Genomic DNA, 27,639 nt, shown 5'->3' with positions numbered 1-27,639 from the left:
CAGAGCCCATTTGATGGCCAAACATTCCTTCTCGACCGTGGCGTATCTCGTTTCTCTCGGTAATAATTTTCTGCTTACGTATGTGATCGGGTGCTCCTCTCCATCCCTCAGCTGGGACAGGACGGCACCCACCCCGGTCTCGGAGGCATCTGTCTGTACCACCAATGGTTGCGTAAAGTCCGGGGTCACCAGCACTGGTTCAGAACAGAGTACTTCCTTCAGCTTCTCGAAGGCGTCCTCGGTCTCTGCCGTCCATACGATCCGATCTGGCAGCCGGTTTTTTGTTAGGTCCGTCAGGGGTGCTGCAAGAGCAGAGAACTGGGGAACAAACCGTCGATAGTAGCTAGCTAGCCCAATGAATGCTCGTACCTGTTTCTTTGTGCGGGGGCGGGGCCATTCCCGGATCGCCTCGACTTTCCCTACCTGGGGCTTGACGCAGCCGCGGCCGATGGTGTACCCCAGGTAGTCAGCTTCCCGGAGGCCGAGGCGACATTTCTTGGGGTTGGCTGTCAGCCCCGCCCCTCGCAGAGCTTTCAGGACGGCTTCCAGTCTCTGGAGGTGAGCCCCCCATTCCTCCCCGTGCACGACGATGTCGTCCAGATAGGCTGCCGCGTATTCTCGATGGGGACGTAGTACCTGGTCCATCAGTCTCTGGTACGTGGGGGGGCTCCGTGGAGACCGAACGGCAGCCTCTTATAGTGGTACAGTCCCATGGGCGTAGTGAAGGCCGTTTTTTCCCTGTCTTCGGGGGCTACTGCCACTTGCCAGTAGCCTTTAGTCAAGTCGAGGGTGGTGATGTATCTGGCCCTCCCGATGCGCTCTATCATCTCGTCCACCCGGGGCATCGGGTAGGCATCGAATTTTGAGATGGCGTTGAGCTGCCTAAAGTCATTGCAGAACCTGACCGAGCCATCGGGTTTCGGAACCAACACTATAGGGCTGCACCACTCGCTCGTCGAGGGTTCGATGATGTCGGCCTCCAGCATACTCTGTACCTCCCTCTCTATCGCCCCCCGGCGGGCTTCGGGGATGCGGTACGGCCTTAGCTTCACCTTCTTCCCGGGCTCGGTGATTATCCGGTGTTGCACCAGTGTGGTGTATCCGGGGTCCGGGGAGAACACGTCCCGGAACCGATCCACCATTTCCCGGACGTCCTGCTTCTGCCGGGGGGTCAACTCTTCTCCCACGGGTACCTCGACTGGCTCCGTTTTTCCTGGGAGGGTAGAGAGAGAGAAACAGAGCATGGCATCCCTACGCACCCATTTCTTGAGCAGGTTCACATGATAAACCTTCGTCGGGTGCCTCCGACCTGGTTGCCGGACTCGGTAGTTTACCGGCCCCAATTTCTCCATTACTTCATACGGCCCCCTCCATCGGGCTAGAAACTTACATTCCGCCGTGGGTACCAGGACCAACACCCGATCCCCTGGGTTAAACACTCGGGGTTGGGTTCCCCGGTTGTACACGCGGGCTTGGGCCGCCTGTGCCTCGGCCATGTGTTCTCGGACGATGGGCCAGAGGGATGCCATCCTCACCCTCATCTCCTCGACGTGGTCCACCATGGTGCGGTAGGGGGAGGGTTGGTGTTCCCAGGCTTCTTTGGCCAGGTCGAGTAGCCCCCGGGGTCGTCGACCGTACAGGAGCTCGAAGGGCGAGAATCCGGTAGATGCCTGGGGTACCTCTCTGATGGAGAACATCAGGAAGGGTAGCAGTTGGTCCCAATTCTTCCCGTCCTGGTCCATGGTTTTTTTCAACATTTTCTTCAGTGTCTGGTTGAATCGTTCTACTAGTCCGTCCGTTTGGGGGTGATACACCGACGTCCTCAGTTGGGTCACCTTCAGCATGCCACACAGATCCTTCATGATCCTAGACATGAACGGGGTTCCTTGGTCGGTGAGAATCTCCTCCGGTATTCCGACCCTGGAAAACAACATCACCAGCTCCCTTGCAATGCCCTTGGTGGCCATAGAGCGTAGGGGAATGGCTTCGGGATACCGGGTGGCGTAATCCACTATCACCAGGATGTACCTGTGTCCCCGGTGGGTCTTGGGTAGGGGCCCCACTAGGTCCATCCCGATCCTGCTGAAGGGGACGGTGATGATCGGCAGGGGCACCAGCGGGTTTCTGTGATGGGGTTGTGGGGCCACTTGTTGACATTCGGGGCAGCTCCGGCAGTAATCCTCCACGGCTTTTTTTATTCCGGGCCAGTGGAACCTGGCCCTCACCCTTTCCAGGGTTTTCTCCACTCCTAGATGGGCACCTAAGATATGGGAGTGGGCTAACTGGAGGACAGAGGGTATGAAAGGACGTGGTACCAGTAACAACCTGAGGGGGGCCCCGTCCTTTATTACTACCTGGTAGAGGAGCCCGTTATAAATGGAGAAATGTGTGGGAGGGAGGTCTCTTACCCCGTCCAGTGGTCGTCCGTCTACGGCGGCCACCTGCCGAAGGGCGTGGGCTAGGTTGGGGTCCTCCAACTGGGCCGTCCCAAACCTCCCTGTGAGGGGCCCGGGTAAGATGGGCTCCTCCGGGTCCTGGGGGAACAGCCCGGCCAGCTCCTCTTCTTCGAGGGAGGGGGTATCTGCCTCCTCGGGGATGGGTGGCGCCTCTCCTTCGGGCTCACTGGGGCTGGAGGGTCCGTCGTTCTCGACGGCTGTGGCATATACGTCCTCGGGGTTGGGTTGGGTGGCCTCCACCAACGCCCGGGCCACGGCACTGGCGACTCCTTCCGATAGGGGATCGGTGGAGATCTCCTCCCCCAGCCCACAGATGGCTTTCTTCTTGGACTTTCGGTGAGGGGTCGTACCTGGTTTCACCACCAGGCTGCGCCACAGCTCCTGGAACACGGGCAGGTCTCGGCCGACCAGCACCTCTACGGGGAGTCCTTCCACTACTCCTGCAGTGCCGACGTATCTACCCCTCGTCGTGTATATTTCGAGGGCGGTGGTGGGGTATTCGCGGGTCTCCCCATGGATGCACGTGACCGCTCGGGTGCCGGTTAGGAGCGGGTACTGAGCAAACGTAGGTCTCACCAAGGTAATCGCGCTCCCGGAATCCACCATCGCGGAGGCGTCGCGGCCGTTTACTTTGACCGGGGTGAGGGGCATGAGGTCCTCGTGAGTGGCCCAGCATCCGGTAATCAGTCCGCATGGGCGACTCCCCTCACTGGCCGTGGCCATGGGTGCGTCCTGGCGGTGAGGACATTCCCAGGCGATGTGCCCGATCTCGCCGCAGTGGTAGCACCTCCTCTCTTCCGGTCCACCCGCCGGCCGACGTCGGGGAAAGCCTGGGGGAAAGGAGGGAGACACATAGGTAGTTTCCTCCGTTCTCATCTTTTCTTTGCGGGTGGACCCCTCCACTTTCGGGTTTCTTCCCCCACGCACTAACGCTTGTGCTGCGTGGTAACCCTCCATGATCTCTACCAGTTCCTCGAGGTTGCGGGGGTTTCTCTGGCCGGCCAATTTTTTTGCCTCATACGGGAGGGATCTGAGGAATTTGTCCATGACGACACGATCGGTGGGCGACACCTCGGTGGGCTCTGCGTGCAGCCAGGCCGTCGTAATCCTCTTGATCTCATGCATCTGGGCTCGCGGAGAAAGGGAGGTGTCATATGTCCATTCATGAAATCGTTGTGCCTTTAGTACCAGCGTGACCCCGCATCGCTGTAACGCTTCCGCTTTCAACACCCGGAAGTCAACTTTTCCAGCGCGCTCTAAGTCCTGATACGTTACTTGCGTTTCGTTGATCAAAAAGGGGGCTATCAACTCAGCCCAGTGCTCTTCTGGCCATTTTTCCCGGAGTGCCGTTGTCTGGAATATCTGAAAAAATATTTCCACATCGTCAGCTGCCGTCTGCTTGAGAAGGAAGCGCGCTGGGTTGGCTTTCTCCACGGTACGTTGCTCCTGTTGTGTCTGTAACATGCCCTTGATGTCGCTTTGCATCGCCTCCGCGCGTTCGGTTTGTACCGCCATATACTGCTCCATGTGTACCTGCTGTTGGTATTGTTGTTGCTGCTGTGCTTGGAGGATTTGCATTTGTACTTGCATGGCTTGTTCGTGGCGTTTTTGGGTTTCCTGGTTGCTAGCGATTAGCCCCGCTAGCAGCTCTTGAAATGGCACCGGGGTGGCCATGCTTACTGGGTTGGTCGGTCTATCGGTCAGTGTTGCCAGAACCGGACTGTGCCCACATTCTCCACCAAATTGTGACAGCCCCCGGGGTGGCAAGGGGGTTTCACGACAACACGGACCAATCAACACAACCAGTCGGTAGATAAATGGTGCAAGTGAGGTTTTTACTGAAGATAGAGAGTGGATAGAGGTAGGATAGACACTCAACAATACACTGTCCGCTTTCCAGAGGGATGGTCGGGGTTCACTTCCACGGTTCGGTGCACAACGGGTATTCCTCATACGGTCCAGGGCGCGGGCAGGAGCAGGGTAGTCGTACAGGCAGGGGTCGGGAGCCGGGCGGGTAGTCAGACGTTCCAGGGTGATCAAGGGGTAAGCCAGTTGTCTCCAATGCGTTTGCTGTGTCTCCGTCTCTTTCCACTCCTACTCTCTCCTCGTTTCCTGTGTCCGGGGCCCTTTTATAGTCCCCTCCTCCTCCTCCGATAGGGTGTGGTCGCTCCCTCGGCTCTCCTCCTCAGGTGTTGCTTGTTTGGGCTGATGGTGGTTTGGCGCTCTTTTCCACTCCCTGACATGGGGCTCCGCCTCCATGTCCGGCAATATCGTCCCTCTACCACTTCTCCTCTGAGGTTGCCCCTCCGGCTGCCACAATAGCCTCTAAATAGCATTATTGGTTGAGAAACTTGCACAAATGGCTCAACAAAAGTACTTCTGGAGATTCGTCTTTCGTCATTTTATTTCAAATGTTTTCACACAGATCATTCATTTCTTCACTCCCTTGTCATAGTTTCACATTATAGATATGTTCCACATTAAATCATATTTATCTATCTGGCCCGTAAAGGAAGCCCAGCCATCCTGCAGCGACACAACAGCAGCGTTATCAATGAATCAATGCATTACACACGAAGAGCACTGCAAACCTCAGCTTATTAGATTCAGCCCTCTATACTTCACGACATTAACACCGACTGTACTGAATCTCAGCACTCCCGGTATGTCTGACATCACTTCCTGTTCAACCTTGACATGTTTCCTGTCCCCAGAGAGAGAGAGAGAGAGGAGAGAGACAGAGAGAGAGGAGAGAGACAGAGAGAGAGAGAGACAGAGAGACACAGAGGAGAGAGACAGAGAGAGAGACAGAGAGAGAGAGAGAGAGAGAGAGAGAGGAGAGAGGAGAGAGACAGAGAGAGAGACAGAGCGAGAGAGAGAGCAACCTTCACACATGAGCTGCACAATGAGAGGTGGGAAGACGAGGAGATGGGGATTGGACAGTTGTTGCCTGGCAACCAGCACAAGCACAGGAAGAGTGGACGTCACAACAGGAACTGACACAGCACAAAAATGCATCCTTTTTTTGGTTGGGGCGGGGGGGGGGGGGGCATTTACAGCATTCACAGCATTTACACAACATAACCATGAGCAACTTATTTCAAATATTCTGGTCTGAAAATGACCATTTGATCCCGAACACTACTTAGCCTTTCCAGATGGCCGTGTTATCTGTTCTGGGGACCTCTGATGGATCTGACAGACAAGCAGTTCATGTCAGCTGCAGGGAAAATAGAATATAATTTCCAGGACAACACAAGATTTCAACATGGGTCATTTTTTGCAACAGTTTTTTTCCAGGTTTCCAGGACACGTGGGAACCCTGCAGATACACACACACACACACACACACACACACACACACACACACAGATCGCTGACGCTAACCTAAAAAACAGACAATGTGCTTTGCAGAGTCCTTCATGGTTCTGACTCAATTACATAAATAGACTGGAGACTCTCAGAGGACACAAGAGAGACACAAGCAGGACACGAGGAGCAGAGTGTTTGGACAGGAAGTACCAGGTACCAGTGAACAGCACCACAATCAACCAAAATAAAACAAAAATGTTACGTCATGTTTGTTTATAAAGTTTTATTATTTATACTTAAAAAAAAAAAAAATATCAGGACTCCGGCTTCTTATCAGTACTGCAACGACAACATGCCAAATCCATTGGATGTTTTCTGGCAAAAAAAAGGTTGAAGTTGCTCAGCAACGGGGTGAAGATGGAAGCCACGTACGACTTCAGAAGCAAAACCCAGTCCACCTGCCAAGAGCTAGACGGCCTGGTGTCACTACAGTCTGCTACTCAAGAGCATGAGACCAGTAGAGGACACGTCTGTACCGCCATACTGGTGATACTGGCATCATATTATCCACTGCCGGACATTAAACATAACCTAAACCTAAATATGTTCATCATAATAAAAAAAACAAATCTTGATCTGTAAACAGCTCTTATAACAGGGAAATTTGTATATATATATATATATATACACACACACAATATTTCTGTCTTTTTACTGAGGGATTGTTTGTACACTCTTTCATTTTTAAACAGTTCTTTTTTTTATTGGTGCCTTTTGTGTTCAGGTCAATGTTTGATTTGTTTAATAGAATAATTAATAGATGAATTAATTAATTGCGTGATAGATTAATCATTCAGTTTTTTACTTCAATGCATATTGTGCAGCATTTTGAAATGTTCCCACTGTCCTCAATGTCAACGCCTAAAATTGGTCCTCAAAAACACACAAACTTGTGTCTTTGCGTCTTCACCCTTCATCTTCACCAGCACTTCTGAATCAGTCTGAGGTGAAATATGATCATAGAGTAATTTTCATCATATCATTCAGGTACATGTAGTGGCTTATTAAGTATGAATAACATGCTAACGTGACCATCTATTACACAGTTTGGTCAAATTCTGTACGTTTGACTCAGATTTTGAGTGTGTTTTGATTAGATGTTGGTTGGGATGCGAAGGAGACTCATCCTGCAACAGAAGTCTCCACACTCTTCACACCTTTATTTTGTTGCAAAGACCAGTTGGACTCGTTGCAGTATAAATATAGGAATATAGGAAAATTCCATAAAGAAAGGAGAGCAGTTTAAGATGTCAGTGTTGTTTGAGTAGTGTAAGTGTTGAGTAGGATGTCACAGGTTTTTTGTAACCCAAATTACATACTTTCATCTGAAGATGAAAACAAAGAAATGCACAAAGCAATATTCTGATACTTTAGCTCGTGGGCGTAAAAAACCCACAATGAACCCCGTTATACATCAGAGCGGCAGCAGATTTAATAATTCTAGAGGTCCAGGTGCACACATCTTCTACAGACCACATTTCAGATGAACAAAGCCAAATGTTGTCCAAAGTAATCATGTCTATTATTTACAACCTGCGTGCAAATAATGTATTTATACCAGTTTTAACAAGCAAAATCCCTTTTACTTAAACCGACAAAGCGCCTTGTAAATGATCATCTTTTTACCACACATTTGCATTTGAAACAGGCTATCGTTTGGTCTCCTCTGTCTGTGTCACTCTTTCCTCCAGTAAGCGTTTTCCCGTGACCCAAATCTGCCCTCAGATCAGCACATGACCCATGAATCTATAATGGGAAACAGCTCGGCGCTCTCAGGCCCTGCAGCGCCGCTCTCTCTGCATTATATACCGCTGTATATCATTAACCATCAGCCAATTTTTCTCACATCATATGCCCACGTCATGAACATGCACACACGCACACACACACACACACACACACACACACACACACACCTACCTCACAATGCCCACTCTAGAAGAAGAAACAGAGGGAAACAACTGGGTTCTCAGCAACAGTCGTTAAAAACAATGAGCAGAGTACAGTCCAGTATGACGCTGTTCAACTATATACGTAACCATCAGCCATAAGGTGAGTGATCGGCGAGCCGATTGGACAAGGACAGAGCGATGTAATACCTCGAGTTCACTACCTTATTTGAAGCTTTTCTGTTATGACTGTACGGGAACATTTTCACCGAAAGAACCCCCCCCCCCCCCCTAAAAAAACAGGAAGGTGTTTTCTTTTGAAAAGGGATATTTTAGTACCTAAGACGGATATACCGTCACATTATTTTGGGGTGGATGTTTGGTGCACACATTCACTGGACACACATGCATTTCATGGCTCAAGCAACATCTATGCACTGGCCAGTGAGAGCTGAAATGTCGTATATATATATTTTTGATTTAGGGACTATTAAAGTCCTTCACTGGACTATTACTTCACCGTCTTTTGTAACTAACCAGGTACCACACGTGTCTGAACTGGAGCTGTAACTCACAGCTATTTCCATTATCCTGGAAAACATCAGGAAATGCTGAAAAACAAAATCAACCATCGCCATTTCTTGTATCCAAACTGCTATTTTTTGTCTGAGCAACAGTCCAAAGTCTGAAGAAAATCAGTACACTTTGATGTTAGGAGAGGAACAACAGAACATTCTCAACTTTAAGAAGTTCTCATCATTATCTGCCCCTCAACTGATCCATTCACTGACTAAGGAGTTGAACTGTAGCTTGGACCGTGTCAGAGGAAGTCTTCACGTACGTGCACAGATGGACACATAACGCAGTGCTGGGCCATGGCTCCATTAACTCTGCTCCCACCAGGGGAGTTCAGTTTCAGCCCGGCCCAGACTGCAGAGGATCGAGTCAACTGTGTGCACCGTAGCAAAGTACTACTACACCTTCTGTTGACTGAAACACACCGAGCACAGCAATATGTCATGTATCACGTAGGAGCAACAGCTCGAATGTTTTTGACAATGAATCTGGTTTCAGTTTGAGGTTTCTTCACTCGAAATACAGTTCAGAAATTAGAATTCATTCTTCAGAACAGATGCACTCTCAAGATTTGTTTATATCACGCATTCACAGGTTTGATCGTCAACAACAGCCCATATGGGCTCGTCATCATCCATGTGTCCTATCAGAACTTCCTCAGCAGCCACTCAGTTTCAAGTTCTGAATACCCTAAAGCAGGGGTGTCCAAACTACGGCCCGCGGGCCAAGTACGGCCCGCGGTCCATTTTTAATTGGCTCGCAGCAACTTCTAAAAATATAATGTAATATGGCCCACACTTGAAACTTGCGCTTGACTGTATTGTACTTCTTAGTTTCACCACTAGGTGGAGATACTGTGTTGAACAAGGCAGCTTCTCCACAAAATAAGAGCAATCAAAGAAACATTACTTTCCACAGACACCGCACAGCTGTTAATTTGTTTGCGGGGAGTTGACGATCATTTCTGCATTCGGAGCTGCTTGATTTTAGGAGTCTAAAGAGCACAACAACAGGTAAGGACATGTTTGAAGCGGTGTCAGATGCAATTGACAAGATGGGACAAGCTGTGTGGAGTTATAACAGATAGGGCTCCAGCTATGAAAGGCGAGCGCAAGAGAGCGGAGGTGAGGCTGTTAAAATGCAGCGTATCACCCACCAACAAGCCCTCTGTGCTCAGACAGTCCAGCTCGGCGATGTGATGAACACGGTTGTGAAAACTGTCAACATAATTCGAGCACGAGGGCACTCTACGCAACTTCAATGTTGCACACTTCCCCACGCAGTCCGAAGTCAAATGTGCTTTTCCAAAGGCCAACCTTTCTGCTAAAAGGGGGAAATACGTGTCCGTGATAACGTCTCTCATGACAGAACTCAGTCAGTGCTTAGTGGCGGCTGGTCAATAGAGGGCGATAGGGCGCCGCCCCACCTTGAGCCACAACAAATAAAATGAATAATAATAACAATAATAAACGATACAATTTGTCAATATTTGTGTTTTTGAAATATGGAATCACCCAGTAATATGTGTAAAATATGATATCTGCGGTAAATATATGCTTTTCCTGCATGTCCTCTCTGCGTGTGCACGTCTCAGCAGCGCTGGAGAAACTGCCCAAAAGAGCAGTGAAGCAGTTTAGCCAATTGCTGATTAAAGATATAAATGTGTGACATACAATTTAGCCAATCAGCGCCCTCAAATAGATTCAGCTTGGGGCAGAATCGATTCGGGGAGTTGACGATCATTTGGGGTTCTGCCCCAAGCTGCGCGTTCCCGTCCGGACGAGTCTCTACAGGCGGGCGCGAGCTCCAGCGCGAGCACTACTCCTCCAAGACCCGTTTGAGAGGAGAACTTTGAGGAGAACCTGCAGTGCTGATATCAGATCAACCTGACCTCACAATCAGACAGCAGACTAGCAGGAAAGGGAAGCAGTACATGCGAAGCTACCAGCTGTAAATAAGATGTCCTGACGTGTTTGTCAAAGTGTTATTTTCTGCTTTTTTTCATGTTGGAATAAATGTTAAATATTTAACTGCAAAGTAGCAATACGTGTTTGATACCTTCATTTATTTAGCATTAAATCATACTGGGATGTTTGCTGAAATTGATTGGATGTGGCACAGCCCTATCTAGAACATGTTCCACCAGCTGCCATGGCTTTCAATATGTTTCTCTCATTGAGAAAGACATCGAGCTGTTCTCAACTCCCTTCTATTTGAATAATGAGTCTGTTCGGCTCAACATACGTGAGCAAACATCTCTGTTAAATCTGAACAAAAGCACATTGGGAACCAAATTTGATTGATTTTGCTCACTTTAACACACTAGGGGTGAGGCGATCGGACCTGAGTGGCCCAGCCCTTGGTATATTTTTCTGTATGTGGCCCTCAGTGAAAAAAGTTTGGACACCCCTGCCCTAAAGGGTGACAACATGCACAGTGAGACAGCTGAATGCTAGCCAGCAACTGTCAAAAAACTCAGGAGGCCATATATGGGAGTGAACCCTGCCTGGACAAAGACTGAACATGTGGGAATTGTACAATCTTTTATCTTATTTCCTCTACCTTGTGCCTAAAATTGAGTTCTGATGTACGCACACAATTCTTGATCACAAACACGCAAGACTATTTCTCTATGTGCTGCTAAAATGGCTGCAGCGGAGTTGTGTCTCTATGAGAGAGAGGAATATGTTGCACATGCTGCCTGCCAATAAACAAACAGTTGTCCATCCGTTCACAAATAGTTAAACAAATAAATAATGCTACATGATACACAGAAGGCTTCAAACAGACCCTGCGTGCCACATAATTCGTGATCGGAGCACCCCCGTATTTTTTCTGGGGGTCGTTACATTTGACGAGGTGCAAAAGGCCTCTGACAATTTCAGGCCAAGCGATTGAACTGGAGAGATGCAGAAATGTGCCGTCAACACAGACAGCGACATCGCATCTCAGGTCATCTGCAGCATTCAATCATCATTCAATTATCGCCACTCACAGAGGCACGCACACCGACCACACCGTGAGCGACTTAGCTTAAAACAGGATCACAGATCAGTGACGAGTTACATTCACGTCACAGCAGTCAGTCCGGAGGTGTGAACCCAACAGCCCAAAAAGCCAGACCGGCCAAACCTGGACGTGCGTGCAGCTGTGGGGAAACACGAGGCTAACCCGATTACGTCCGCCTCAACTGCAGCTTTACACAAGAGGCTGACGTGCCGTATGAATCTCCCTAATATGAAACAGATCTCATCAGGACACAGACTTAACATACTTCACCAACATTGCTTTCTCTGCTAACAATTAGCACAGTAAGCTAGACTCAGAGTCTACATGCCCTAATGAAGGAAGACAAAAGAATGTAAACACTTGATGATTACAGTCTGTTTTTCATCTGGCCTGGTGTCCAGCACTTTGATACATGACTGTTCAACGCAACATATATGACAAATATGCCACATTATCGATGCACAAATTGCAATGTGTCAAAAGAACTCCAAAGTAACTCATTGTGTCGAGGGGAACAGTCTGGAAAATATTGACAATGTCCACCAAACAGACATACTGCAGCAACAAAAAGGCAATAGAGGCAACATATATGAGAAGAGCACAGATCATGAAATCCTCTGCTGCTTATCATCAATAAAACAAATACCACATAAAAGAACACACACAAACATTATTCCACATTGCAGAGAGACATTGTATCCTGTTCCAAGCAGCCAAGGCGCATGAAACTCACTCAACGACAGAGTATACTTCCAAGCAAAAGAAGAAAAACAAAGTCCCAAAACTGTATCCGCGCCGTTCAGGGGAACCAGCAGCACTCGCAGCAGCACTCACAGCAGCACTCACCTTTTCAATTTTGTCCAGCCATTCCTTGTTCTGGGCCAACTCGGCCATGAAGGCCTGGTGCTTCAGCCATTTCTTATGAAGCTTCTGGGTCTCGTCTCGGCTGCTGTCCTTCGCCATCAGCATCTTCTCACACACCCAGTCGCCCAGCTGGACGAGAGAGAGAGAGAGAGAGAGAGAGAGAGAGAGAGAGAGAGAGAGAGAGAGAGAGAGAGAGAGAGGTGTCAATACTGGATGGGCATACATACTGTAAATAACTGTTCCTGCTTATTTTAAAAAGATTCTGATGCACGAAAACGCCCTCCCACACACTAACATGCTGAAATTGTGTCCACTTCATAGAGGATCATACTGTACGCTCGGTTGCATAACACACACACACTTACACTACATTATCATAATACGCACATGTACATTTCCATGAGCTTCTTTAACTTGTGGAAGCTAAAGATAAACAGGGTCAAGTGTGTTCTAGATAAACACACCGGCGACACATGCAGCAGGAAACACATGGTCAAACACACAGAGTGAATATTTAAAGACACAAGTGTACCAGCAAGCATGGCGGCGAGAATTCACATGTACACAAAGCAACCACACACACCTGCACAGTAAACAGCCCCTCCCACACACACACACACACACACACATACTACTACACATCTACTGTTCATCAGAGAGGCAAATGTGGACAAACGCACGGTGAGATCACTTCACGCCTGCGCTGACCGCATCAGCCGAAATACTCAGGTCAGCATCGGCGCCCTCGCCTCTCCGTCACCGGCGACCTCACACCTGCACCCCCCGGCCCTCTCTCCTAACCCAGCCGTGGAGCGCGTAACGCGAACGAGTCAGCGGGATCGTGGCGGCTGCAGGGAGCCGTCAGCGTCCGCATCCTCACCGGTCTGCCGCCACACACACGCACAGACACCCGCAGACCCAGATGGCGAGAGAGAGAGGAAGAGAGAGATAGAGGGAGGACAGGAGAAAAGAGAGCTGTAGAGAGAGCTGTAGAGAGAGAGAGAGAGAAAGAGAGAGAGAAAGAGAGACGCCGTTTGGAGAGCTGAGCACGAGACGGCCGCGCGAAAAGGTGTGCGGAGAGGAAATTGCCAAGCGGGAGGGTAAATAACAACAACAATACTAGAGGCTGAGGAGACAGACTGGAGACTTCAAACTGAGGCTGCGCTCCCCCCCTTTCTCCCTCCCTCCCTCTCCCTCTCTACCTCTCCTCCCTATGTTGTTGAGGATTCGCTGAACGCTCAACGAGGAGAGAGAGAGAGAGAGCGAGAGAGAGAGAGAGAGAGAGAGAGAGAGAGAGAGAGAGAGAGAGAGAGAGAGAGAGAGAGAGAGAGAGAGCGAGAGAGAGAGGAGGGGCGGACCGGTGACGAGTGAGAGGGCAAGAAGGAGGAGGACTGAGAGGAGAGAAGAAGAAAAAAAAAATCATCCTCCCCCAACACAATGGCAGGCAACCGAGCCAGTGCATGGGCGCCCCTCCCCTGCCTCGCTGCAGCAGTCCCAGGCAGCTCTACTCTCCGTCTCCAGCTTGCCTGACTGCTGCAGTCGTAAAGCAGAGAGAGAGAGAGAGAGAGAGAGAGAGAGAGAGAGAGAGAGAGAGAGAGAGAGAGAGAGAGAGAGAGAGAGGTTGGACAGAGGAAAGGAGACAGAAAAAATGCGGGATGATAGTGGGAAGAGACGGACAGGTAGTAGAGGATTGGACAGAGCAGGGATTCGTCCTGAATGATGTGTTAGCTTGATACATGGTGTTGGATTTACGTCCAACACCCCTCCTCTGTTTGTCTTCATCTTCCTGGAGCTATATCACGCACGAGTCAGGACACGCCGGCTAACATGATCAAAGACGCCTCACGCATTCACACACACACACACACACACACACACACACACACACACACACACACACACACACACACACACACACACACACACACACACACAGGCAAACAGGAGTGTGTGCTCCTGATTGTGCATGAACACACGGGCTCTCACATGCACACCTACAGGTCCCATGACCGCAGGGGTCATGGAGGGTCACTGCCTTATGAACCCCTTGAGACTAAATTAATTGAATGAGGGAAGAGGAGGAGGTGAGAATAAGAAGTGTGTTGGGGAGGGCACAAAATGAATGAGGATGAATGAGGCGAGGGGGGTAAGGAGAAGTTTGTCTGACGTAGAGGGAAGAAAGGGACAGAAAAGAAGAGGGGGAGGAGGGAGAGAGGAGGATTGATGGCCTCATCATCACGTCATCAGACTCCACCCACTTAGTGTATTTGAGCTACCGGTCTTGGATTCTGTTGGACACAAATAATTTAAAGAGGTTGCACTGGCTTCTGGGAAAAAATGGTGGACTTCTGACATTTGATCGACTTAACCTTTGATGGGTCAATAAAAAAGAAGAATTACTTACAGAACTACTAGAAACCCACTCGGATTATTTTGCAGTAAAGTAGAGCATTTTCTGAATACGTTTTGAATAAGTGTGACACATACAGGATTTCAAGATGCACTGATTACTAATATGAAGCTGTATAGCATATAAAAACAATTAGCATAATATATGGGGAAAGCAAGAAGGTTTCTGTTAAGTTCAGTGGAAGTTAATAATATTCGTACTTGAGGCTTTTCCAAGGTATTCCTGCATGTCCTAAACATCTAGTTTAGTGTTTCTCTAGAACAGCTTACAGAACACGTCATCACACAGATTTTGAGCGTAAAAAAACATTGTATTAAGTGACCGAATGATTCCAGGACAAATGCTACTCCACTCCAGATATACTGCAGGAAGATATTTTAGAAACAGATGTTGATGGTGCAAGATCACAGATTGGGAGCATTGCGATTGCCTCTCAACGACTCTCAACATGGCGACAGAGAGCCTCTTCAGGACTAAAGGGTCCTGAAGAGGTGAACTCAGTTATGGAGGTGTACTGTAGATAAAGAGGGAGAGACGAGTTGAAAAGGGATTAGTTACACAAATGTCCAACGACCAAGACAATTGAGAACACGTGTGAATGTCTTGGTGTACTGCTGGTGTCATCTGCAAATAACTGAACCAAATACAAACATGAATACATCATTTATCACTAGAATTACCACCTCACGGTTGCCAACCAGTCGAATCACAGTTTATATTCGTATCTGTCCAAAATGTCATCAACTTGCCATGATTAGCATATGAATTCATCAGTTATGGGGGGGAAAGTGTTTTTGTGAGGTGACCTTTGACCACCAATTCTGATCAGTTCGTCCGTGGGTCCAGGTGGACGTTTGATCCGACGGAAGGACAGACGACCCGATAGCATGACGCATAATAAACCCAAGAAATATGTCTAAAAGAGCAGAGAGTGTATTACAGCTACAGTAACTCTGGTGTAGCTCGACCCTTAAAGTCTGTACCACTAAATAAGATGAACCTTGTTAGTGCAACAGAAATACTGATGACTTCCTGCAGCACCTCTTGCCCTCATGGTCAACCTATCTCTGCTGGAATAGATCGATATTCTGACACCCACTGAAAAGACACAAGTTTGTACAAACAAACCACGAGGCTCGAAATCAACCTCTAAGACCAAAGAGCATAAACTGCGGACGTGACCGGTTCGTGTACAGCAAGAATATCCGATCGTACTCGCTCGGAGTAAACGTGTTGGCGAGTGAATGGAAAGCAGCGGCGTGAGGCAGGAAACATGAGGATGCAGCATGGACCGAGCACAAGAACACACCCTGGCAGCTGAGAGCTCAGGGTCCTACGGACTGACGCAGTGTCACTCGCCCACAGTCAGCTGCACACACACACACACACACACACACACACACACACACACACACACACACACACATGCCGGGGAAGTCTCCTCATGCATACTGTATTTCTACAGACACGCACACCACCAGCAGACAGATAGATGTATAGCTGACACACACACACACACACACACAACTACACACGTACATGTATGTACACACAGTGGGATACACTCTTCCTCTTTTGAATTAGTGATGAGGAAATGTGCAGCTGAATTATTCAGCAGAGCCAAAGAGAGAAAGTTGCTGAAACTAAACCAGGTTTTGGCTCAGAAAGAAGCCCGTGACTCCACAGGGCGAGAGAGCAAGATACTGCAGGACACGCATGATGTGTGAGGACCACATCAATGCAAGATTCCAACACAAGGAATCAGGATTAAATATGTGATGCTGAACATACTGTGTGCTGACATGGTTTTGCATGTCAGTGAAGTAGTTTGTATGGTTCTGCTGTCAAAGTGTAGCTCTGAGTGAAAAGAGGTTTTATTACTTTGTATTGCTATAAATGCTCATTATCAGATTTACCGATCCAGACCATCATTTTACGACAAACTGCTAAAAGACTAGTAAATAAATGAAGTGTTTGCAATGCAAACACTTCATTTATTTACAAGAATAAAAATGTCAAGAATAAAGCTGAAATGTCGAGAATGTCAAACGTTTGAGAATAAATCAAACACCTAGTGTTTGGACATATACTGAAATGTCCATTTTATTCTTGACATTTTGACTTTATTCTTGAATCACAACATTAAGAAATCACACATGGTGATAAATGACAAAATGGTAAAATCTTATTGTTTACATTTCCACTTAAAAACATGGGACAGTTAATTCAAACCCCATATGTTTGGCTTATATTCACACATTCATTCATGGTAATTGCCAAGAAATCGTAAACATTGGTAAAAGTGATCAAAACCTTTGAAATAGAAATTTCTCGTGCTGCCACTAGAGGCTGCCAACATGTGAAGTTGGCTATCGTGACAAAAAGGAACAAAGAGATGGTTTTCCTTTTTTCCCTGTGAAAACACTCTCAAACCAATTTAATACAATTCCTCGCCAGTGAGTACAACCAGTACACGCAGTCTATTGGCCTCCTACCTCATGACAGTCCTGAAGGAACCTCTGCAGTTCCCACTGGTCGTTGAGCTTCTCCAGCCACTGCTGGGCCAGCTCTCTGTTCTGGTTCCCCCTGAAGGAGTGAGGGACGGGAAGTTCAGTTCCAAGTATAATAAATAACTAAAAGTGGACAGAACTATAGCATGACTGTATCTATCTTTGTTTGTCTTTTGACAATCCAAACTCATTGTCTGACCGTCATCTGACTAAAATTCCCGACAAACAAACATTTTAAAAGCTTGGCGATGGAGGAATAATAATTGCATTTGTAGCAAACAAGAGCAGTTATCATTTGAATGAAAGAAAAAGCACCTTAATCAGCATAATAATCGTGAAATGGTTTACTACAGAAACAGAATGTAACACTTTAACATAACTGCCTTGCACTGTGCTCATTTATTTGTCCCCATGGGAGAAAAATTAATGTCCAACCAGATAATTCATGTAAATTAAATCTAAAAACCATATGGTTCCTTACGTTGCTATTGTTGGACACATGCACACACACACACACACACACACACACACACACACACACACACACGCGCGCGCACACACACACACACACACACACAAAAAGCATCCCAACCCCCACCCAACACACACACACACACACACACACACACCACCACTACCTCAGCTATCACACAGATTTCATGGTCAGGTGTCGGTTGTGGACTAAACAGACCGAGCTTTGTGTTTTTCTCTCTTAGCTTTGTTTCATTTATTCTTAAGGGTCTCTCTCCTTTCGAATGCTTCAGCTGCTATTGTGCTTTTTTTTTTTTTTATCGTTGCATTGTGTCCTGACAGCTGCTTGCTTCTTTGTGCTTTGAAATCAGCTGAAGTGTTTGGAGCTGCAGTTAGTGCTCACAGAACTAGCATGAAGAAACCTGGAACTTTTGGCATCATTTCATCTTAAATGGAGATTTATTCAAGAAAAAAAAACTACTTAGGGTTTACAAGCTAGCGGAAAAAAAAACTACTTAGGGTTTACAAGCTAGCGACTACTTAAGGATCTGTATTTTCTTTAAAAACAATATTCACAAACATAATACATCACTGTATACAAAAAGGCTTTTCTCTGATATCCTATAACTGTATATTTTTTTATTTAATTGTGCTTTAACTCATAATTGCTGCATGCTCACACTTCCTAAATCAGTTGTAACATGTATAGATATATATAATATAGTTATAACTGAATTGTAAATGTGTGAATTCACCATTTTGAAGCTCTTTTGATAGCTTTCAATGCTTCATAATGAAATAAAAATGACCATATTCAACAGATATCGTCTTCTACTTCAGATATTTGTCCTTAAATCAGTCTAATCCAAGTCATTCCATTCATAAAGCTTGTTATGTCAGCATCTGGTACCTGTTGGCGAGGGTGTCGATGCGTTCCTTGATGCGGTCCGAGTAGATGTTACTCTGGCTGATCAGACTCTCTCCAGCCTCGATCACAGCTTTGATCCGGTGTAGGTTCAGCTCCATGGTGGTGGTGAAGTCCTTGTGTTTCTTTATGGCGGCCTCCACCGTTTCCACCGTGGTGGGCAGCTCCACGTGGGCGAGGGCCGACTCCTGGAAATAAAGACGTAACAGTGAGGGGGTTTCCTGGTTTAAGAGCTGACTAAGTGAAGTCAGGGAATGTAGAAAAGTAAAGAGACCTCAATAAAATAAAATAAATATCTGAAGAGCAGAGAATGGATGAGAGTGCTTCTTGAAATTTAAGCTGATATTTAATGATTTCTAAAAAATCATATGAGCAACAACCAGTTTTACTCTTTACTCTGTCAGTTGATCAAAAATAAAAAAATATTGTCAACTAATTTGATGATCCATTAATCAGTCACAGTCGAATCATCGCAGTGGCGGAGAAATGCAGCAATGAAACAACGGATCATTCCATTCAGGCTGTAAGGGGGAGTTGAATGTCTGATTAATAGGCAAGGCAAGTTTATTTGTATAGCACATTTCAACAACAAGGTAATTCAAAGTGCTTCACATGAAACCATTAAAAGCATCAAAACATAAGGCAAAAGAAAAGGAGATTTCAAAAACAATTAAAAAACAGTGTAAGAAATAAAATGCAGTCGTAAAATGCAGAAATGCAGGAAATTGATTAATATATCAATTGAATGTGGTTCAATTAAAGGCAGCAGCAAACAGAAAAGTCTTCAATCTTGATTTAAATGAGCTGAGGGTCTCAGCAGACCTGCAGCTTTCTGGGACTTTGTTCCAGATACGTGGAGCAGAAAAACTGAACGCTGCTTCTCCATGTTTAGTTCTGACTCTGGGAACAGAAAGTAAACCGGTCCCAGACGACCTAAGGGGTCGGGATGGTTCATAAGGTAGCAGCAGATCAGAGATGTATTTTGGCCCTAAACCATTCAGTGCTTTGTAAACCAACAGCAGGATTTTAAAGTCAATTCTTTGTTGGACAGGAAGCCAGTGCAAAGACCTCAGAACTGGAGTGATGTGATCCACCCTCCTGGTCTTAGTGAGGACTCGAGCTGCAGCTTTCTGACGGACTTTTTACAGAGACCTGTAAACACACCGTTACAGTAGTCCAGTAGTATCTTGATTTAACCAAGTTTCAGTTAAAAACAAAATGTCCAGTTTGTGCCTAACAATAAAATCATTGATGAAAAATGTTTTTCCTGACAGAGACCTGACATTTAATAAAGCTCAGTTTAATGTGGTTAAAGCTTTCTTTGCCCAATTTATTTGGACAGGCTGACGAGGAATGTATGTTAAGTTTGATAAGTTAGCATGTTTACTATTGTTTCTTCGCAGCCTCACCTTTCTTTTTCTATAAACTTGCAGGACAGGAATTGAAGCGGCTAGCTGCATACAGGGCCCCCGACTTTTCCTGGAGAGAGTCATTGGTATCATTAGCCTTGTAGCCTGGACCCAGAAGATATCAATTATTTCCTCCATCATGTAGGGGAGACAGAGGACGGTTGTGGAACTGTCGAGGAGTGTGAAGAGGTGTGTGTTTGGTCCCAGCAATGACCAGCTCTTTCATGTGGTCAGTGAACTCCAGGTGGGGGGAGGATGGGGAGAGTGTGAGAGAGGAAAGGGACCTGGATGGAATTTTGGGGGTGGAAGTAGGTGCTGGGGAGGGAGGTAAAGACTCCTCGTCTAGGAAGGGTGGGGAAAGTGGGAGATCGGAGGCGGTCCCTGATGATGAGTTGGAGACTCCTCCTTTTGACTGTCGTTAGGCGAGGGCATCCTTCCCGTAAGGTCTCCATGGCGATGCTGTGTGGTTATCTCTTGTTTAGACTCCTCTTGTATCTTGTCCTTGGCAGTAGGGACAGACGAGTGACGCAGGGAGGAAAACAGGTTCGAGGTAAACAGTTTTACCCCTGACTTGTTCAGGCAAAATCCATGCGCTGTAAAAAGATGTCTGCGCTCCCAGAAAAGGTAGAAATTGTTGATAAAATGTACTGAATGGTCAGCACATGCAGTTGACAGCCATCTGTTCAGTGCAAACAGCCTGCTGAATCCTTCATCTCCTCCTCTGACTGGTGGGAGAGGGCCACTGATAAACACCTCAGCCTTGACAGAGCTGACTGTGTTTAACAGATCAATAAAGTCTCGCTTCAGAACTTCAGACTGTTGTTTCACAATATCACAGCTTCCTGTATGCACGATGATGTTTTTCGCTGTGGGATAGTCAGCCACGATGTCCAGGATTTTGTCTCTCATGTCAGAGACCATATCTTTCGGAAAGCAGAGTATTTTGGTGTTCTTGCTGCACAGTTTTCTGACATCTTTTACAGCATAGTCACCAACAATCAGAGTCTCAGGCCCAGTCATTAGCTTTGCCTGCGGCCTTTTACTCTCACATTTACTCTCAGTTCTTACCCCGCTTTGAGGAGCTAGCTGCTTATCCAGGTCATCAGATGGAGATTTAGGATCCTGCGACAATGGAGCAAATCGGTTTTGAAGTTGTAGGCTTGGTTGTTGTGGAGGTGTTTTGCAGGTTTTACTTTTCTTAGCTGTCCTTGGCTTTGTCCGTCTGGGTGCAGGGGTTGAGGAGGAGTTCTGCCCGTGTGCTAGTGCAGGCCAGTCAGTCGCATCACAAATCTCAGGGCGCTGGGCTCTGCCTGTTAGTCGTCCTCCCACATATTTTCTCTTCGGCTTTGCACCGAGAGAGTTCCAGGGAGGACTACCATTTGAAGATTCATTATCTGCTCTCTCCTCCTGTTTCTTGGTAGGCCTGGTTGTGCTAGTTAGCTGTGTCTTAGCTTGCATTTGTCCAGTGTTTTGAGTCCATGGTAGAGTGGTATCATTCCCACACAGTCCATTTACCGCCACGTTTACTTCTAGTCGGTGGATTTTTGTTTCCAAGACTGCAATCTTCTGTAGGAATTTGTAGTAGTCGTCCGTGGAGAAGGGAGGCATCTTGCTGCTACTTAGCTTTAACTTAGCTGCTAGTTAGCATTAGCTAACAATCCAAATAGCTCGACGACTTTCTGGATTTGTCTTCACTCAAACGTTGAAGAGTGATATATGTGATATATCTGGCAAATTGAAGCAAGAAAATGCAAGCAGAGGCAAGCAGAGGCAAGCAGAGGCAAGAGCAAGCAGCAAAGCGACTGCACTCTCTCATCAAGTAATACATAGATATCCCGCTGTCCATGATTGTGAAACACAACCTCAGCGCTTGTCACATGTATCTCAGCAAATAGTTTTGTTGTTCTTACTACTTTTCCACATGAAGCTTAAACAGACTGCGATGAGCAAAAGAAACACACCACATAATTTGACGATCAGTCGACTGTAGGCAAGACTTGACCAATCGGATGTCAATTCTTAGTCAGGATCACTTTTGTGATTTTTCTGTTAAATTGTGTGGGTACGTGTTTCACTATTTTCTGTCATATATATTAGACTGAAAGATGAATCAATTTGTTTATTAAATAATTGTGAAAAACTTTAATTTTGTTCCATCAATCCCTAAATATTAAAAAATGTAAGAAAAACTACTCAAACGACCCACATCATTACAGATGTACTATGTGGCCTCTGGACGCAGAGAAAGTAAAATGAAACTGAGGAAGAAACAACAGAGAGGCAGACATCTTTAATACGTGTTCAAGAAGAAATGCTGCTCTCTCTGAATCAAACCCCCGGGCTGATGAGGAGAGCTGGTCCCTGGTAAATACATTTATATATTTTATCAAGCCAAGAGGGACGTTCCGGCCAGCACACAGGCACACAGGCGCGCACACACACACACACATACACGTCGAAGGCAGCTCTGCCTGTGACATTTAAGATTAGAAAAAAATAGAGATACTCCGATATAATTTTTCCTTCCCGATACCGATACCTGAACTTAAATATCGGCTGACACAGCTGCGTGTGCGTGTGTGCACACTATACTACTAACCCTGTATGGATGTGATATGATTGCTATAACTGTTGTATGGCTTCGCTCTCAGGTTAAACCCTACAGACAATAAATACCATAGAAGTTTCTCTTATCGTCTAGTTTGACAGATTTTCCTGTCAAATATTGACAAATTGCAGATATTTTGTTCGCTATGTCTAACGTTACACTCTCCGATCGCTACTGCACATGTGCAACTCTCAACCGATATGGAAAAGAAGTGAGATGGCTCACTCCACCAAATAAAAGAGAAACTTCACCTAAAAGGTGCAATGTGAATACAGCAACATAAAAGCACATCATACTGCATGTTGCACACATCAGTTGGCTGTCAAGCGTAATTTAACTTCTCTAATATTGCAAGAAAATGTTGCTGTTTAAGATTCACTAGAAGCTTTGCTAATGAGTTAATTACATACAAAGCCAGGTAACAACAAAGAGTAAAGTCATGCAGGACGATGGATGGCTTTTTCACGTCACCTGGCGTTGGTCATATTTCACGGCTGGATGACTTCAGAGCAATCCATCCAAAAGTTTTCGAGATATTTCATTTTTGAACCAGAGGTTTTGGACTGAGCTGTCTGGAGAGACGCTCCTCGTAAACTCCCAACACTTGCTCGGTGTTTGCTTGTCTCACCTGGTTGTTGAGGAAGGATTCGGCCTGTTTGACATCTCGCAGGAAGAGGTGGAAGATGTGAGCCTGGACCAGGACTTCTCTCCGGCTCTCCCACATCTCCAGGAGTTTGTTCCAGCCGACATCGAGCTTCTGGAGCCACTGCTGCAGGGCGGCCTGAGGGAGGGGAGCCTCCTCGGACTCCAGCAGCTCGTTCATGGCCTGCAGGCGCTCATAGTCCTCTTCGTACCTGCACGGAAAACGACAGAGACCGTGACACATGATGTCATGGTTAAGAAGGAAGATGTGTTAAAAAAGTCATGCATGAGCCTTTGATTGCCCCGGCGACCCACCGTCCGATCTCCTCCTTCAGGGCCGCGTGTTTGTTGATGAGTTTCTCCGCCTCTTCCAGGTTGTTGGGAAGCTGGTCTGAGGCGGCGGCCGTCTGCGTCTGGACCAACCAGGTGAGGAAAGAGTCCAGGTCCTGACAGTCGGGGAGAGGAACATGACTTACTACATTGAATCAATTCCATTCTTGGTCTGCAGCACTAAAGTTTGTGCGGACGGACAAAATATACTTCATCACATCATCACCATACGAGTGGTTTTCTGTGTGTAATAATGACATCCATCTAAAAAATCCAATTCCATTCCATCCCATCCCATCCACCATCTATCCATTCATCATACCATCATACTATCCGTCCAGCCATCCAATCCCTTCCCACCATCCATCCAATCGCATCATCCATCCATCCAATCAATCCCATCCCATCCACCCATCCATTGCAACTCTCCATCTATGAGGCGTAGAAGTCAACTGTTTGTGAGGTTGAAGCTATTGCGAATTTGTGCTTGTTTGTTGTCAAATTTACTTCCTAAAATCAATTTCTCCATCGCATATTTCTCCATGTCTGTTGTTGTGGATCTAGAAATCTGGACTCCCATGCAACTCTATCAGCCATGGCTGACAGAATCGTCTCCTGCACCTCTTCTGGGAAGTTTCTCAGCCGTTACAGAGGCACAGAGGCAGAGGTGGTTTCTATTGCTCAACAGCACAAAATGACCAGAGCTTTCTGTGTCTGCCTGGGTTACTGATCAATACCAGTGATGAACTTATTCCTGGAACAAGTGCTGAGATATTGTCTTGTCTCATAACAATGACTAACTCAAAGCAACAACGTGATTTCACATTGTTGAGCTCATTTGTTTTAAAAAATGTGATTAATTGGTAAAGTCAGCCACACGGCAGTATCAATGGGATGGAGAGAGATGCAGAGTCAGTCCCTATTCAGAAGGATCAGAGTGACGTATGAGCGTCTCTGTGTACCTGTATGAAGCTCTGCAGCGTGCTGGCCACCATCAGCGAGTCCTCGCAGCCCTGCAGGGTGCGTTTCAGCTCCTCCCACTCCACGCTGATGCCATCAAACGGCACGAGAACGTCCATGGCCCGACCAGGATGGGCGGTGGCCATGTGCTCCGCCTCCTCCTACATCACCAAACAGAGAGGGCATTGTGGTGATTGCAGCATGGGAAAATGAACAGGTTACAAGGTTAACACTAACAGTTAGCCATTAAGGCTAACAAGACTCAAAAAAGAGCAGTTTTTCTAATGTAAATTATCTAAAAATCACAGTGGAAACCTAAATGAATGTCTTCTTTTACCGCTCGTATAGTCAATGTATTTCCCCCATAATTCCCGACCTGTAGATGCAGTAGTTTGGGCTCCAGGACAGACAGGGCTCCCTCCATGGTGGAGAGGCGTCTCTGCAGAGCCATTACTCCCCCCAGGTCGCTGCCCATGTACTGAGTGGCGTCGATGGCTTTTCTCTTGTCCTGGATCTGGGACTTGATCTCGGCACACTCCAGCAGGTAGTTCTGCAGGCGTAGCATGCAGTCCAGCTGATCTTTTTTCTGCTCCACCAGCTCCACGATGCTGTTCCACCTGGTATGGACGGACAAGCATAGAGTGAGAATGTGGTACCGTGAGGGAGAAATGTGCGACAGTGAAGATTTTTACATTTTACACCGACAGGATGTCATTCTTTTTCATTCCAAAAGAGATTTGTTTTAAGCTTGTACATTCACCCTCCAATTTTCAATAAGAATGTTTTCAGAACCCAGGGCCAGTTTGGATCGTTTAAGTCCTCCAAACCCCAAAACCCACCGACCGGATTGAAAAGCATGTTTTCTTCAAAAAACGACATTATCGCCACATTTCTATCTTTCAAAAGCTTAACTAATGTGATATTTCATCAAAAACACTTTATTCTACATGTTTCATTAAAAATTTCACCGAAACTGCTTTGTGTTCAGAGGGGTAAGGCAGGATTTATTTTCTTCCTGGCCTCTTACACTAATAAGGTTTGAAAAAGGATGAACTGTAAGACTACCAGGCGTATTGTTCCAGCGCTCCATCGTTCCAGGTCACAAGATCTACTGCAGAAATACTGCATCAGCTGAAAAATATTAGACTGATTTGGTTTTAAACCAGAGGCATCTTGTATTGTTAGATCTGGCGCTTATATGAAAACTCTTGTTTTTTGGTTTCTGTTATAAAAAAGCTAAAAATCTTTAACATGAAATATGAATCGTGACTTTGAGAAGAGCCAAGCTGCAGAATCAGTAAAAGACTCATTTCCATGTTGAGCTGATATGATTCCTGAGAGACGGTGGATTGGGTTTGCTCTCTGCCGGGCCCTGTCCGCTGACCATATCGTCATACAATATGTTCTCCTGATTCCGCTCCAGACCAGCAGGTCTCAGTACACAACCTATTCAGCCAAGACACACACACACACATGCACCGAGGCAGACCCTTGTGACTGTAATGGCAGAGTCACCGAGAGGCAGACAGAGCGCTCTGCGGGCAGCCAGGAAATCAGCTCGGTGACACTGACCTCAGAGCTGCTACAGTCGCCTTAAAGATGCAACGCGTTGGTGCTGATGGTTGGGGTGTGTGTGTGTGTGACGGGGGTTGCTGCTTCACTAAAATTAAACTTGACATGTGTGTGTGTGTGTGTCTACAGGGAAGCAGTGGTGAATAAGCTTACCCAAACTGTACACACAGAAGGATTAGTTGTATGTATTCATATATGAAATAAAGGATAACCATGAGTGTATGTTTACATAAATGTTGATTTGAGGGAAAAATACGAATTATAAAATTTGAATAGTATTAATATTGTAATATTACTGTACTAAGACGCCCAAAATTAGTAAAACTGTTCATATTCAAGGTAGAAAATGTGAAGACGAAGAAGGAAAAGTGACTATCCTGAAGTAGATAAATGACTATGTGCTCTACGGGGTGAAAATATTCAACTAATGGGAAATATAGTTACTGGTGTTACATTGTGAATTTACACACAATAACCCCAATAATGTACACAGTGTTCATGTCTAAAGCGCAGCAAAGACATTACGCAGTCATGGCCCTGAAACTGAAACAGAATTTGAACGACTAATACCAGAAAGTGAGATTTGTGCTTTATTTTATTTGTTTGTCTTTTACTCTTGGCTGGCCTCGTCTTGACTGAGGCAGCACAGATGGTCGCCTCGAGACAAACGCCACGAGCCAAGGTCACGAGACTCGTAGACACCCGGCCGCCATGGGCTCTGCTGGCAGAACGGTGCTCAGTGAATGTGGCCGAGACGGATAAAACAGCCACTCCGGTCGCAGGGCCGACCCGGCTGGATGTCAGCGTGAATGACGGTGCGAGGGAGAGAGAGAGACAGAGACACTGGTGCAGCAGACAGTTAGAAGTTATGCTATTTTACATTCACATCTCAGCCACTGAACTCATACTCAATTGTCAAAAAGGCAATTACACACAAAAAAATGACCTTGCAAACCAAAAGAATTTCGAGAGTATGAATTCCCCTGAATAGGTACACAACCCTACGCAATCTCTCTCCCTCACGTCTTCTTTTCTTGTCAGTCAGCCTCCCTCTCCTCCCCCCTCCCCGGAGTAACAGCCATACAAGAGAGGCTGCTTTCCACATACTGCACATTATAGATGTTAACATTATGAAATAGAAGTTTGGAAGACTTTAATCTGTGGAATCTTGTCCTTCACCATATACTCTCTTCTCTGTAAGTGTTTCAGTGGCATCAATCAATCAGGTCTATTTATATAGAGGTCTATAAACAATATGCTTCAAATGAAAAACTAGAAATAGGCAAAGATCATCTATGAAAAAAACATGGTTAGAAGGTATTACATACATAAAAACATGATAAAAAAATTCAAGATAAGACTGAAATAATAGGATGTCATTTTTATTATTCATTTTAAAATACAACTTTAAGCCGTTAACCACACACTTTAAACTTACAGGCTTGCAGACAAACAGAAATACAATCTTTTTTTAAAAGAAGACGCTGTTGTTGTTGTTGTTTGTGTGGTAGAGAGTATGACTAATGATTGAAGGCACCAGAAGCTGATTTAGAATTAGCTTGAGGTCGAGTGAGGAGACCCTGACTTGATGCTCTAAGGCAGGGGTCTCAAACTCCCGGCCCGCGGGCCGAATCCG

General features: G+C 46.3%; 1 protein-coding gene across 1 annotated transcript in view; it reads right to left on the bottom strand.

The window, feature by feature from the left end:
* sptbn4b (spectrin, beta, non-erythrocytic 4b) overlaps positions 1-27,639 on the bottom strand; it is an 80,224-nt gene that overhangs the window by 25,770 nt on the left and 26,815 nt on the right. Inside the window, exons 19-25 of the mRNA XM_079272546.1 lie at positions 24,808-25,048; positions 24,434-24,592; positions 23,457-23,587; positions 23,128-23,353; positions 18,468-18,670; positions 17,072-17,162; positions 12,149-12,295 (exon numbers count right to left, since the gene is read on the bottom strand). Coding sequence (XP_079128672.1) covers positions 12,149-12,295; positions 17,072-17,162; positions 18,468-18,670; positions 23,128-23,353; positions 23,457-23,587; positions 24,434-24,592; positions 24,808-25,048 — 1,198 coding nt within the window. The remainder of the gene's footprint in view (positions 1-12,148; positions 12,296-17,071; positions 17,163-18,467; positions 18,671-23,127; positions 23,354-23,456; positions 23,588-24,433; positions 24,593-24,807; positions 25,049-27,639) is intronic.

This window comes from Melanostigma gelatinosum (genome assembly GCF_949748355.1).
Source record: "Melanostigma gelatinosum genome assembly, chromosome: 7".
Taxonomy (NCBI): domain Eukaryota; kingdom Metazoa; phylum Chordata; class Actinopteri; order Perciformes; family Zoarcidae; genus Melanostigma; species Melanostigma gelatinosum.
This window is presented reverse-complemented; position numbering and strand designations above follow the sequence as displayed.